The sequence below is a fragment of the Lichenostomus cassidix genome, chromosome 24, assembly GCF_008360975.1.
Source record: "Lichenostomus cassidix isolate B80296 chromosome 24, HeHo_3.0, whole genome shotgun sequence".
Lineage (NCBI taxonomy): Eukaryota > Metazoa > Chordata > Aves > Passeriformes > Meliphagidae > Lichenostomus > Lichenostomus cassidix.
The window spans coordinates 5,894,688-5,908,222 of record NC_139504.1 but is presented as its reverse complement, the minus strand read 5'-3'; the positions used below and the strand labels follow the sequence as shown (position 1 = coordinate 5,908,222).

At 52.0% G+C, this 13,535-nt stretch overlaps 2 protein-coding genes across 4 annotated transcripts in view; one reads left to right on the top strand and one right to left on the bottom strand.

The window, feature by feature from the left end:
* The first annotated feature begins 71 nt into the window (after window positions 1–71).
* LOC146427587 (uncharacterized) lies at window positions 72–5,004 on the top strand. Its single transcript, XM_085081810.1, has 4 exons — window positions 72–1,057; window positions 1,334–1,444; window positions 1,981–2,032; window positions 3,330–5,004. The coding sequence occupies exons 1-4, from the start codon at window positions 1,004–1,006 to the stop codon at window positions 3,446–3,448; spliced, it is 336 nt and encodes a 111-aa protein (XP_084937936.1). The 5' UTR covers window positions 72–1,003; the 3' UTR covers window positions 3,449–5,004.
* Window positions 5,005–6,915: 1,911 nt separating this feature from the next.
* DSCAML1 (DS cell adhesion molecule like 1) overlaps window positions 6,916–13,535 on the bottom strand; it is a 92,004-nt gene continuing 85,384 nt past the window's right edge. The window contains exons 25-33 of one of the 3 annotated variants that reach the window (XM_085081782.1): window positions 12,504–12,692; window positions 12,141–12,428; window positions 11,898–12,053; window positions 11,751–11,781; window positions 11,324–11,442; window positions 11,048–11,200; window positions 10,656–10,850; window positions 9,977–10,288; window positions 6,916–7,784 (exon numbers count right to left, since the gene is read on the bottom strand). In XM_085081782.1, coding sequence (XP_084937908.1) covers window positions 7,333–7,784; window positions 9,977–10,288; window positions 10,656–10,850; window positions 11,048–11,200; window positions 11,324–11,442; window positions 11,751–11,781; window positions 11,898–12,053; window positions 12,141–12,428; window positions 12,504–12,692 — 1,895 coding nt within the window. In that variant the 3' untranslated portion in view covers window positions 6,916–7,332. Of the gene's footprint in view, window positions 7,785–9,976; window positions 10,289–10,655; window positions 10,851–11,047; window positions 11,201–11,323; window positions 11,443–11,750; window positions 11,782–11,897; window positions 12,054–12,140; window positions 12,693–13,535 lie in introns of all 3 variants that reach the window. The other 2 variants (XM_085081783.1, XM_085081781.1) reach the window with 2 other exon arrangements.

Sequence of the window (13,535 nt, the reverse complement as noted above, 5' to 3'; positions counted from 1 at the left end):
TCTGGGCTGTCTCATGTTTTGCCTTGTCAGGGTCATTTCTGGCAGTTCCTAAAACCACTCAAGCCCACTGTGGCTTTGTTACCATTGTTCTTTTAAGTATCTGGACAGGGTAGAAAATGCAGAGGCAGAGAGAAAGCTAAAAACCAAAACTAGAAAATGAAAACAAGGCGTCGCTCTGGCAACTTGGGATCTGTTAAAAATGTCTTAACTGTAGATTGGGTTGTTGCTGCTGATTTCCCATGGGTTTGGGAGCAGCCAGGAATTGCCCCAGCAGGCTGCTGGGTGCTGCTGGGATGGCTGAGTAACTCTCTCACCAGGAATTAGGGAGGATTGCTGACGTGCTCTTCTCTTCCCATGACTCGTTCCCATCTCCTCCTCGCCTCCCTCCAGCGACCTGTGGGAGCTGCAGGGGCTGGTGAGGCACGGGGGGAACAGGATGTGCATCAGCTGGTGGTGCACAAGTTGATAATTTTGCCCTTAAAAAGCAAATAAACCACCACCAGGCTTTGCCTTGCCCCAGTTCCTGCTGTGCATGGCTGCACTGGTGTGTTTGCCCTCTGGAGAGCTGGATGGGAGCTGCTGGAGGAGCACATGCTGTCCAGGCAGGCACCTGTGGGGACAAGTCTACCTTGCTGCTGAGCAGTTCAGGGTGGTTCTGAGCCATCCCAAACCCCGTGTGGAGTGTGGGATCCTGCTGGGATGTCCCCAGGGAGCAGGGGTGGCCCCAGGCTGGGCTGTGCACACTGTCTGTGCTCCCTGCCCTGCCTGGGTACAGGGAGCAGAGGATTTGCCTTTCCTGGAATGCCAGCACTGTCTGATGGAGAAACTCAGTGATTAGAAGAGCAAAAGGGCAGCACCTGATTACTTCCCCACGCTGAGCAGGGGCTGTAAGCTCATTAAGGGGCTTGGCTCTGCCTGCACAAGGAGGGACATCTCAGTGCTGGCTGTCTGGAGATCCCAGCGTGCTGCTGCCCCAGCTGAGGCTCCCTGCAACACCCCAGCCATGCTGGGCACCCTGATGACAGCGCTGTTCTTCGTGGTGAGGGCGGTCAGACAGGTGAGCCTTTACTGCTCTTGTTTTATTCCACCCCTGCCTGAGGCTGCTCTATTTTGGGGCAGGGAGAGGAGGCAGCAGTTTCTGCTTGCCCTGCTGGGAATGGCTTTCTGTGCCTCCTGAGCCACACTGGACAGGAGGGCTGGGAGCTCTGTGGGGTCAGTGTTGCCCCAAAATGAGTGGCCGGGGAGGGTTGTGATCTCTGGCGATGCTGATGGCTGAGCAGCTTTTTCTTTTTCTCCTGTCCTCTTCTCTGCTGAAATCCCTCCCTGTGTGCAGCTGGGGACCAACCTGTTCCGTGAGGAGCCCCTGCCCTACCTGGTGTACCAGCCCCTGCCCTGGCAGATCCAGTGTGTGTCCCAGAGCCGCCGCACCAGCCGGGACAGCGAGGTGAGAGCTCTGCCAGTGCCACGCCAGCTTCTGGGGCATGGCAGGGGCAGCTGTGAGCCAGGCAGCCTGGAGGTGTAGGCTAGGGGAAGTGTAATGCCAGGAGGGCAGGGTGAGCTGGAAAATGTTGGAGAGATACTTGCAGACAAATTCAAGCTTGTTTTTGGGAATGGAAATATCCCCTGGAAGACCTGGCAGCCCAGAAGCTGCAGGTTCATGGTGTAGGGCTGTCTCCTTACTGGTTTGAAATGCAGGTCCAGTGAGGATAGCCTGTGCCAACATCCATCCTGAGGAGGACTGGAGCATCTCACAGCTCTGAGCTTGGATGCAAAGCTATTTCCTGCCTCTCCTTGGAGGTCTTTTCATAAATGCAGATTAATTAACTAATCAGTACTCTTTAAGGGAGCCACAGTAAGCATGTTCCAATTTTCTAAAGGGAATGGACAGTGGAAAGCTTCCTGGCTGGCCTAAAAGGGACTGTCCTCCCTGCCTCTGCCTGGGATAGAACTAACTCTTATTTTATTTCTCTGCCTTTCTAGAGAGGCAGGAACTCCCGGAACAACAGCATCTACTCGCTTTCTGGGGAGAAAGGTGAGTGTGGAGCAGGCGGGGAGGCAATAGAAAAACCCCAAACAACCCTAGTAATGACTGAGACTCAAGGCTGGGACTGTGGGTGCAGCAGAAAATCAGGCATTGCAGTACCTGCATCCTTCTTGACCTCTTCCTTGTTCCACAGATCTGTCTATGACATTAGTAATGGCTATTTGATGGTGAGATATTTGTTTATGTGTGTAGCATCAGCCAGTGAAGGTCCCAGTGATGCAGGGCTGAATATATAACACCACAAATGTCTGTGCAGATATCTGCTCCCCTTTTCCTGCCCCACTGACTCAGGTGAGCTCATACTCGTGCTGTCCCACCAAACAGCCCCCTTTCTCCTTGTTCTGAGAAAACCACCTGGAATTCACCCTTCTTGTCTGCAAGGCTCTGCAGTGCCCAGCAAAGAGGATTTGAGCAGTTCTATTCTCAGTGCTGAGCGGATCATGGGCAGTGGGGGCTGGGGGTGCCATCCCTCCCCATGGCCCAGGAGCTCTGGGGGTTTCACTGCAAATCCTGGGGCTGCCAGTGCCTGAGCCCCTCGGGCAGGGCTGCTTGTTCCAGTGCCCAGCAGTCCTTATCCACATCCTCTGCCCTTGGACCTGGACAGGATTCACAGCTGAGAGTGTCTCATTGAGCAGGGCAGGAGAGAGCTCCCTCCCTCCTTTTATTTATCCTTTTACATTGCAGTTTCTTTTAGGCTGTGGAGGGAAATGGGTTCAGGTGACAGCGGTGAGTTTATACAGCAGCATCTGTCCCCAGGATTCCTGATGGCTGCTCGGGGGGTGCTTAGCAGTGACACACTGGCTTAGAGGAGCACTGCTGAGTGCCTTTGATGCAGTTCCTGTTGAATTTCACAATACTTCCCTAATGCCACGTTAAGCGGGAGTGGGGAGGGCTCCCATTTGTCAGCGTGAGAGCTTTATTGCTGTGCAGGGCTGGGCTTTTTTTCTAATCTTATTTGTGTGCGCGAAAGTAAGTGAGCATCATACGTGGTGATTAAACGTGGGGAAGCTGCGGCCTTCGGGGAGTGGAGCTGTGTAAATAGAGGGCTTAGCACTGCCAGGGAGGCTGGGCTGTGCTTTGCCTCCTGTTCCCTGCTCCTTCTGCCCTGGAAGTGTCCCTGTGAAGCAGTGAAGTTGTGGTTTGCAGCAAGGGAAGCTGTCCTGGCTGAGGAAAGGAGAGGCCACTGATGCCAGAGGGGATGCCAGAGCCCTGCCATGCTCTGTGGAGCCTGTTCAGGGCTGCTGGCACTCTCTGTGCTCACTGTGATGTTGTGTTGCTCCCTCAGGTGATGTGAGCCCTGATTCCAGGAGGGAGAGCAAAGTCCTTGACCCTTCTGAGAGGGCAGCCATCACCATCCAGACCCACTTCAGGAGGTACCAGCAGCAGAAGCAGGAGAAGAAGTAGCCACACCAGCCATCTGTGGCCTTCACTGTCCCTGCTGTTCGTCCGTTCTGAACCCCAGAGACATTTGGTGACTGTGAATCTGCCCCGATCAGTAGCTCCTGCTGCAGGTGTAGGTTCTCTGCCCTTGTCTTGGTGCTCACAGGGAGCTCTCTGTCCTGCTCAGTCCTTCCCCAGACAGCATCACTTCGTGGGCCAGGGCACAGCTGGTGAGGGGCTGCTGGGGACATTGGCATGGGGGTGACAGCACATTTGGGAGCCTTGGCCAGCCCTTGGGTCATGCTGTGAGTCCCAGCAGCTGTGTGGGTGGGAGGGAGTTCTGCCCAGCTGGACCTTGTTGTGCAGGCTGGTTGTGCCCAGCTGAGGCTGGTTGTGCCCAGCTGGACCTTGTTTCACCAGACAATAACCCTCCCCTGTGCCTCCACCTTCTCCACTCTGCCTCTGGAGCCAGGTGGAAAAGCTGCCTTTGTCCCCTGCTCTGTCTGGCCAGCAGAGTGGCCACAACTGTGTCCAGGGGCCAGCCTGGAGTGGGACATTGCCGAGGGGAAGTGCTGCAGGGGAGCAGGAGGTGAGCTGTGAGCTGGTCTTACCTTTTCTGGGGGAGAAGTGGTCGGGGTGGCCTGGCTGCAGAGCAGGCAGCGGGTGGGACTCTGTCCTGGGGCTGAACCTGCTTTGCTTCCCAAGACAGCCCTCTGGTGATGCTGGTGTTGGTCCTGGAGCCCCCCAGCCCCCTGCCCTGGTGTTCTGGTGTGACAAAGCTCCACAGAGACCTGCTGTGAGGCTGGCAGGGATGTTTGGACATGAACTCCCACTGCTGAGCGCTGGTGTTTGGAGTTCTGGAGAAAAGGAATAGGAAATTACTGATCTCTGGGCCAGCAGGGGAGCAGGAGGTTTGCTGTGAGGAGGTGCTGGGGCTCTGTGGGGAGGAGCAGGGTGTGGAGGAGCTGCTGGCTGTGACCAGGGCTGCTCTGAGCGTGGTCTCCACTGCTGCTTTGCTGGGTGTGCTGCTGGATTTTCTGTGCAGAGCTGCTGAGCTGTGCCCCAGGAACTCTTCTTTGTCCTCTCCAGGCATAATTACCCTCAGCCCTTCTCACCAGGGCTCTGTCCCCAGCTGTCCCTACTTACCATCAGCTGGGGACTGCTGGTATTTGTTGTCTGGCCTCTGCCTGGCCTTGGTTGTGGTGGCACCCAGGAGTGCTGGTGGCTCTCCTGGAGTTGATGCTGGAAGGTGTTTTTGGCAGGGTCTGGCTGGAGTGCTGTGCTAGGCAGCTGGTAAAGCAGACCTGAAACAACACTCTGCATTTCTGAGCTTGGTGGCTGCTCGTTTGTTTGCTGCTGGGAGGCAGAACTGGGCAGGCATGGCCTGAATGGGCTGTTCTCCCTCAAATCCTGCTGTGGTGAAGGGCAGGGGGTCTCAGGTGAGTGCTGAAAACTTGTGCTGTGTTAAACTGTGCAAGGGCAGGGCTTGTGCCTGCTGGGGAAGGGAAGGAGAATCCTTGCTGAGATGTAGAAGGAAATCTGTACTAGCCAATTCCAATAAAGTTGTATTAATCTCTTAATCTGTTCCTCTTTTTATCTTGCTAATCTGCTTACTCTCACAGCTGAACACGCTTGCCTTTTCAAGCCTCTTCTATTTTTAACTCTATTTTCCCCTTCTATTTCTATTCTAAGCCTGGGGTTGGTATTTTGGAGGTGCTGCCTGGCTGTGACCCTGGTTTGAGGGCTGGGCACTTGGTTTTCTTTAAAACCTGTATTATGTAATGGTTTCTAAGTCAAAGGTGCTCTGAACTGATGCCTCCCCTCCAGCCTGGCTGGGAAGGATGTCCCTTCCCACATGGGATGTTCCTTGGCAGAGGTTGGCTCTGAGTGGTACCTGAATTATGGCCAAAAATCATAAAAAATGGGCATAAGAAATGGTCTTAGCAGCTTGTTTCTCAAGCCCCAGAGGTGAACAGCTGCCAGGCTCTTCCAGCTCTGCAGGATTCCAGGAGTTACCTTAGTTAGGGAGAACCAGATGGCAAAAGAGGATCTGCTGACCAGCAGGCTGGGAGGGAGACTGCAAAGCTGCCTGTGGAAGCTGCAGTAACATCACTGTATTTGCATGTCGTTTTAATTTGGGTACTTCAATTAAAAAAAAAAATCAAGGAGAGAGGTTGAAAAAATGACCTCTGCAGCACTTGATGATAGCTGATGAATTAAACCCTGTCAAGAGTAAAAAAAAAAAAAAAAAGAAAAAAAGAGAATGGTACAAATCTGTGCATAGATGCTCCCAACTGCTCCTTTGAGTTAAAATAGGAAATATATCTTTGTAAGGAAAGAGCTGGAACTGCTTCGTAGCAAGCATGTATGGGAAAGTGATGAAAACTTGAGCTTATAAATTACAGGAAAAAAAAGGAAATGACAGTGCATTTAATTAATTAGACCTCAGATAGCACCAGAAGCTCCTCAGAAAGGTGAGGTTCTACTTTGGGTAACTAAAGCAAGAGTTAATACTGGCTTGAGCTATTTTTGGCCTTTGGAGCAGGTAAGGAGGGCTGCCAGCCCTGGGGCTTGAACTGCTCTTGCAGGAAGGGGGAAAGCAGAATATGCATTGCTTTGGTCTGATGTTGCTGTGGCTGGTGGTGAAAAGTAAGTGGGGAATGAGAACAAATGATGGTGTGGGGTGATGCTGGGTGTCACTGTGTGTCCCTGTGGTGTCCTGGGCCATGATTCACCACGATGGGAAGCAGAGACACCACAATTCAGGGCACTGAGGTGGGTTCAGTGAGCTCCAGGCTGCGCTGGATTGACCATGACGTGTTTCAGCTGTGACTGAGGACAGCTGTGCTGCTTCTCCTGCTCCCTCCTGGGGCTGTGACACATCCCAGGGCACATCCTGCCTGCAGGAGTTGCTGTGCCTCACTGGACACTGAATCCAGGGCTGGAGCCACCCTGCACTTACCTTGAGCTGTGGCTCACGGGGGTTTGGGCAGCTGTGCACCCCTCTGCACCAGGATTCTGTCTGGCACCATGGTTCCTCCTGGGCTGGAGCTGGACTTGGTGCTGTGGCACAATCTGACCCTGGCTGGGCTGTCCTGCTCTGTGGAACCATTCCCAGCACCCTGCTCCTGCCCCTCCTCCTGCCCCACAGCTCTGCAGGTGCGTACCTGCCTTACCAGAATTTATTTAAATATTTAATAATAAATATTATTATATAATATCATTATATAATATTATGGTATTAAATAATAATATTATATAATATTATATATACTAGAATTCCATTCTGGTCTATGTATATTATAATAATACTACAGTATATCTTATTATAACATATACTATCTAATTATTATATACAATAATATATTTAACCCCATATCTTCGTATTTCTTTACTTTGGCTGCCCTGGGCTATCCCTCTTCATCCTCCTGCCCTGTCCTGCTCCAGCCCTGTTCTGCCTCATTCCCTTCTCACTTAACAAACGCCCCATGTATAAACATAACCTTTATTGCACACAGCGCTGGGTTTTTTTTCATAGAAAAAGGTATTAACACATAAGCATTTGCAAATTGAAGCAACTCCTGCTGTTTTCAGAACAGTAAAATAGCATGCAATGTCTCGGAGACGTTCCTTTTTTAAAACCACCGACAAGATCAGGGAGAGAAAAAAAAAAAAAAAGTCGCTGAGTCTTTCCTTGTGCCCCTTTCAAAATGATGTGAAATATATATATATGTTTACATATATATTATATTTTTTAAATCTGTAACATCAAATTCTTTGTGCCCTGGTTTCTTTTTCTGTTCGGAGAAGAAGAAAATAGCTTCATTTATACAAAAGAGTCCGTTATGTACAAGTTTGTTAATTAAATATAAACGGCGCGGGGAAATGAGCAGCATCCGGCGGCGGCCCTACACCAGCGTGTAGGACTTGGAGTAGGCTCCGGCGCCCTGTTTTTGAGACCTGCCTACCCCCGACGTGCTCATCTCCAGCAGCGAGTCCCTGGAGCCCCCCACTTTGGAGTGCGTGGGCACCCGCGCCTCGGCGGCCGCGGCCACGGGGGGCTCGGCGGCCACGGGGGGAGCCGGGGCGGCACTGGCGGCGGGCGCGGGTGCGGGACCGGCCGGGCCGGGCATGGGGAGAGTCCTCTGAGGTAAGGTGGTTGCGGCGGAGGCCGGGGGAGGCAGCCCCAGGGGCTTGGCGCCGGGCTCCAGCGTCATGTGCCTGGCCTGCGCGTGGTACGCCCGCGCCAGGTTGCGGATGGAGGCTTCCCTCGGCGGCACCACCGGGCACGGCTCGTGCGCGTCGGGCTTGCGGAAAAAGGCCTCCGACTTGACGTACAGCGGGAGGTTGCAGTAGTCACCTGCCGAGGGAAAAACAGGCAGGTGAGGCTCTGGAGGGACCTTCTTGTCCCCCACCCTCTGGACATGGCGGTGTTGGGCTGTGGAGAATGTGTTGAGCTACGGAGAACCTGTGCTATGGAGAAGACATTGATCTACAGAGACCATCTTGAACGATGGAGAACATCTTGAACTATGGAGAAGACATTGATCTACGGAGAACGTGTTGTGCTGTACAGAACAGGTCCTGCTCTAGAGGGAGAACACTCTGTGCTATAGAATGAGTCCTGCTATAGAGGGAGAACACTTTGTGCCGTAGAGAACAGGTTGTGCTGTAAGGAACGTGTCACATCCTCATCCCAAAATTGTCCCACGCCGTGCAGTGCGACGCCTGGGATGCGTCAGGCTCTAGCGTTCAGCGCTGTACATAATGTCCTGTGATGTACTATAATGCAACACTGTTAATTATATAATGCTAAATGTACAGAGTGATAAATATTACAATGTGATGCAGTACAGTGTTATAATAGCAACAATGTGATGCTAGGTGTCTGTGGTATATGACAATAAAGTGGGGAATATTCCCTGTACTCTGTGTCCTGCCTGTTCCAGCACCCAGCAGTGGGCTGTGGTGTGTTAGTCCTCTGCCAAGGTGAGTGGCTGTGCTGCCATAAACAATAGATTCTGCTATGTTGTGTTATGGCATCATCTATAGTTAGTGCCTTAATTTAAGGGGTTTATGTCTATGTATGGATAAGACCCAGTGTTGTTATATTGGCTCTTATAGGTGTTAGAGTGTTTTATTTCTGTTCTATTTCGCTGTTGTCTTTGTGTTCTACAGCATCACCTACAGCTGTAGGGCCTTAATTTAAGGATTTATATGTCCACAGATGTAAAACCCTGTTATTAGTTTGCCTTTTATATTTGCAATATATAACACCTCTATCCATAGAGCATTAATACTTTAATTGTATATATTGTGTAGTGTGTTCTTGTAAGGGCATGTTCCTCTCCTCATAGGATGTGGAGGGAATATAGTGCAGGATAGGTGGTGTTAATATAGGACACAACACACATATATATATATAGGATTATATATATATTAGTACCTTAATTTAAGGATTTATGGTTATGTGTGTATATATAAAAAATATATAAACTTATATATAAATATAAAAAATTAGATATAGATATTTAAAAATCACATAATTTTTATATAATATATAAACTATATTTTTCTGTAACTATATAAATATCTAAAATATGTTTTTACATAGAAGTATATAAATTATATAAAAATTATTAAAAATTAATGTATAGATATAATAAATAGATAAAACATAAAGTATATATTAATTGTATGTATTTATATATGACTATCATAAATTATATTTATATATTAATATATTTCAACATGAATACATATTTATATACAAATATATATTTTATGTGTATATATGTGTGTATGTATATTTTAGATATGTGTATATATATGAGGCCTTGCATTATTATATTGTCTCTTACATGTGTTATATTGTTATATATTTGTGTTATTATAGCACTATTGCATTAAATTCTGTGTATTTTATAATATGCTCTGTAACTTCCAATTTTTATAAGGTAACAATTGTATTATACTTAATACACTCTGTGCTATTTAAATTATACCATAAGAAGATATGGTCTTATTTGCAGAGAAAGATGATCCCATTATACTGTGTGTTATATAATCAGTAAATAAATTAACTATCAATTCCCACCTATGTATTTTTTAAATATCTTCCAGGTATTGTTCCATTTTGAGGTAATAAAGCTCATGTTGGGGTTCTGGCACTAAGGATAGGGAAGAATACTGAGGAATACCAAGGAATACTGTGGAATAGCCAGGGATACTGAAAAATGGGAAGGAATAGTAATGAACAGGCAGGGATAACAAAAAATGAGAATGGAAAGGAATAGTAAAACATAGGGGTAAAAATAGTAAGGCATGGGAAGGAATACTAAAAAATGGGGAGAAATACCAAGGAACTGGGAAAAAACACCAAAGCTAGATTGGATGGAATACCAAGGCATGGGGAAAAACATGAAGCAATGGAGAAAAACCATCACAGCATGGGGAAAAATACTGGGAATGCCAAGGAATAGAGGATGGGGAAGGCTTCCTAAGGGTTGTGGGAAGCTCTTCAGGACCCCCACCAAGGCCAGGTGCACCTACTCTTGCTGGCGCGGTGCGGGATGGGCACAGCCACGCCCTTGCCCCGCTCGCTGTCCTGGGGCTTGGGTGGGGAGGCGGTGAAGCGGCAGATGCCCGGCTCGGACGGGGTGCTCATGGAGGTCATGCTGTCGGCGTTGTCCGTGGTGCCCGTGGTCATCTGGTCCGAGGAGCTGTCGGAGATGAAGCACTCGGTGATCTCGAACTTGGCGTGCTGCAGCTGCTCCTCCAGCTTGGCGTGTTCGTAGGCTCGTGCCAGCTCCTCGTAGGTGGACGAGGCGCTCTCCGTGGACACCATGCTGTTCCGCCCCTTGTCTGTGGGGAGAGGAGGTGTCACCTACCTGGGGGTTCTCCCTGGCGTGGGAATGCCTTTTTCCATGTCGTGGGAATGCCCAGGCTGTCCCTGCTGGGACACACCTGGCCATCTTCAAGGCCAGGTTGGACAGAGTGTGGAGGAACCTGATCTAGTGGAAGGGTGGAATGAGGTAAGAATTAAAGTCCCTTCCACCCCAAAGCACTTTGTACTTCTATGATTCTCTCTGTCCCCACAGCCGGGCATGGCCCTGGCCAAGTCACAGCTCCACAATCCCTCTGCTAAGTTCTGCAGTCATCCCAAACTCACAGTTTGGGGTCTCTGTGTGTCCCAAAGCAGCAGGTCCCTGCCAGCTCTGGCCCTGCATACCTGTGTCCTGCGAGAGGCTGGCGCTGTAGCTGTCACTCTCGGTGACCGTGATGCCATGCTGGGAGCCCACTGTCCTCCAGTCCGATGTGAGGGTCCTTGCAGGGGTGGACGCCTGGCACTTGGTGAGTGTCCACTGGCTGGAGTACCTGTTGCGGGTGCTGTGCGCAGACTTCACGCTCTTCCTCGACACTGGGTCTGAAGCACAAAGGTGACAGGGTCACGGTGAGTCCCTCCCACATGCCAGGATGCTGTTCTGTCTCCCTGGAGCACTGCCTGCCCCTTCTGCCTTCCCAGCAGCTGCTTTTGGGCACGGCCAGTGCTGGGGACAGGTTCCCCCTCCATGCCCTGAGCCTACAGCCCCCTCCATGGCCAGCCCAGCCCCACACACTCACTGGTGCCAGGACGGATGTCGGACATGTCGATGAGTGGCCCTGTGTTCTGGATCAGGGCTGGGTGATGCAGAGAGACGCCTGTGCAGAAGCTCTGGGGGTTCACTGCCTGGCTGAACTCCGTGTCAGTCACCGGGATCGTGGCTTTGTCATCCCCTGTGTGAGCAAGCTGGAGCTCAGATCTCCCTCTGGCCAGGCGATGTGGGCACCTGCTGGCCCACGCTCAGCCCACCCACGGGACCCCCAGCACGAGGGGATGGGAGCTTTGCCAGTGCTTACCCAGCTGCTTGATGCCTTCCTTGTCCTCGATGAGGAGCTGCACCCGCGGGATGTCGATGTGCAGTCGGGGGCCCTGCGGGGGTCCCTTCACCGGCGTGTCAAAGCTGCGGTTATTCTTGCTGTGAGGTGAGAGGGGACGCAGGCCCGCCCATTACCGGACAGAGCCCCGGCGGCTCCAGCCTGCCACGGGCTGGGGATTGCCACCAGCCAGCCCACCCGGGGCTCAGCTCTGCCCAGGAAAGCTCCACTGTGGCTTTCCAGGAGCACTGGGCTGCTGTGCTACAGAGGCACTGCCACAACCTTCAGGTGTGAGCCTGAGAAGGTCTGAGACTGAGAGAGGGCTTAATAGCAGCCAGGACCACCCCCAGCACCAACCATTCCCCTGACTGCCCACCCAGTCCTAGATACAGGCTTACACGGGACTCACCTGATCAGCATTTCTGCCAAACTCTTTGCATCTGTGCAGGAGACAAAAATACCAAGGATTTTTTTTAAAGGGAGCTCTTTGGGGTGCAAGACAGTCCAGAAACACCATCTGGGGTCCCATTTGCCAAGCATCTGAATCCCATCTCACCTCGAAGCCTCTTCAGCCTCTTCTCCTTCCTCTTCTTGCGGATGATGAAGAGCAGGGCCACTCCCAGCGTGGCCAGGATCACGGGGCAGGCGATGGTGAAGAGCTTCTTCACATCATCACCTTCCCCTTGGGCAGACTTGATTGGAGGGATGGTGCCTAGGGCAGAGCACAGGCAGGTGGGCACTCAGCGCCCCAGGACACCCTGGCTTGGTGGCATTTCCCCCAGCACGTGTCCCCACTCACTGCCATCGTAGTCCAGCGTGGCGAACTGCGTGGTCTCGTTGCCGCAGCCGGCGCTGTTGCAAGCCTTCATGCGCAGCTCGTACCAGGTGGCCTCGCGCAGCTCGGTGAGGAACACCTCGCTGGAGCTGTTGGTGCGAAGGCTCTGCCACACCCAGTTGCCCTTGGGCCGGTACTCCAGCACGATGGCCGTGATGGGACAGCCCCCGCTGCTCCAGCCCTGCAAGTTCAGCCTGGCGTGCGTGGAGTTGATGTGGGTGAAGAGGTGCTGGTCCTTGCTGAAGGAGGGCTCTGTGGGAGAGGAGCTGTCAGCAGGGTGGGGAGGGGACCCCCGTGTGGGGCAGGGACACCTCAGGCCAGGCTCACCTCTGCCGTGTGTCTTGGCCTCGATGATCTCGCTGATGCGGCCAGCACCCACGCTGTTCTTGGCCGCCAGCTTCACCTTGTACCATGTGCCACACTTGAGGCTCTCCAGCTTGAAGGAGCGCTCGGAGGAGCTGATGAACACATCCTTCCACTCCTCGCTGTTGTCCACCGAGTACTGGAGCACGAAGCCTGGGGGAGCAAGGAGGGGAGTCACCTCTGGCAAGGGGAAGGGGTTATGGCTGGCACAAAGCTGTGCCCAAGTGCAGTGCAGCCTTGCAGTGCCAGGGCACCCCTCACACACCAATTCCTGCCTTACTCCATGCTCATGAGTGGAGTGAAAACTGCCTGCTGTGCCCACCATACAGAGCCATGGACAAGAGGAGTGTGGGCACACCCAGCACCTCCCAAGAACTCTGCCAGAGCCCCTGGTCACCCCTCACCTGCCCCCAGCACCCCCAGGATGGCCCCAGTGCTCATTTGCACATGGGAGTGCACACTGTGATTGACTGGTGCAAGGCTATAAAGGGAAAGCTGGAATTAAGCAGCTCCCTCGGGAGGCTGCAGGGAAGTTGCTTCTGTCATTGCACACCGCCTCCTCTCCCGTGATGAAGAGTATTAGGAAGCACACTGTGTCCTAGATGAGCAAACCTGTTACGCTGCCATCAACAAGACGCCTGGAGACGGCTGCTCCAGGCTTCCTGGGAGAGGCACAGGGACACGGGGACAGCCCTGAGGGCATGGGGGCATCCTGGGACAGCACATCCCTGCTGCCCCGGCCGTGCTGACCAAACCTTCCTGGTGCACTGATAGCTTTGGATATTTTTGCAGGATATTTAGCCAATTCTCAAATAAAAATAGCAGGGAAGAGTAGGCTTCCTGCCTTGCTGTGTGCATAATGAGCTGCACAATGCAGGGCTGGCAGGACCACCTCTGGTGCCAACACCACCCAGGTACCACCGTGGCAGCGCCAGGGGGTTCACATCAAGGAGCTCTGTGAACACCCAGCTCCAGTTTGGGCAGAACAGTGGGGAT

Bases quoted from the DNA above. Each gene is read 5' to 3' on its own strand.
- LOC146427587 (XM_085081810.1), top strand. From the start codon at position 1,004: ATGCTGGGCACCCTGATGACAGCGCTGTTCTTCGTGGTGAGGGCGGTC. The intron at 1,445-1,980 runs GTGAGAGCTCTG...CTGCCTTTCTAG, and splicing joins GCACCAGCCGGGACAGCGAG to AGAGGCAGGAACTCCCGGAA. The intron at 2,033-3,329 runs GTGAGTGTGGAG...TTGCTCCCTCAG, and splicing joins CTCGCTTTCTGGGGAGAAAG to GTGATGTGAGCCCTGATTCC.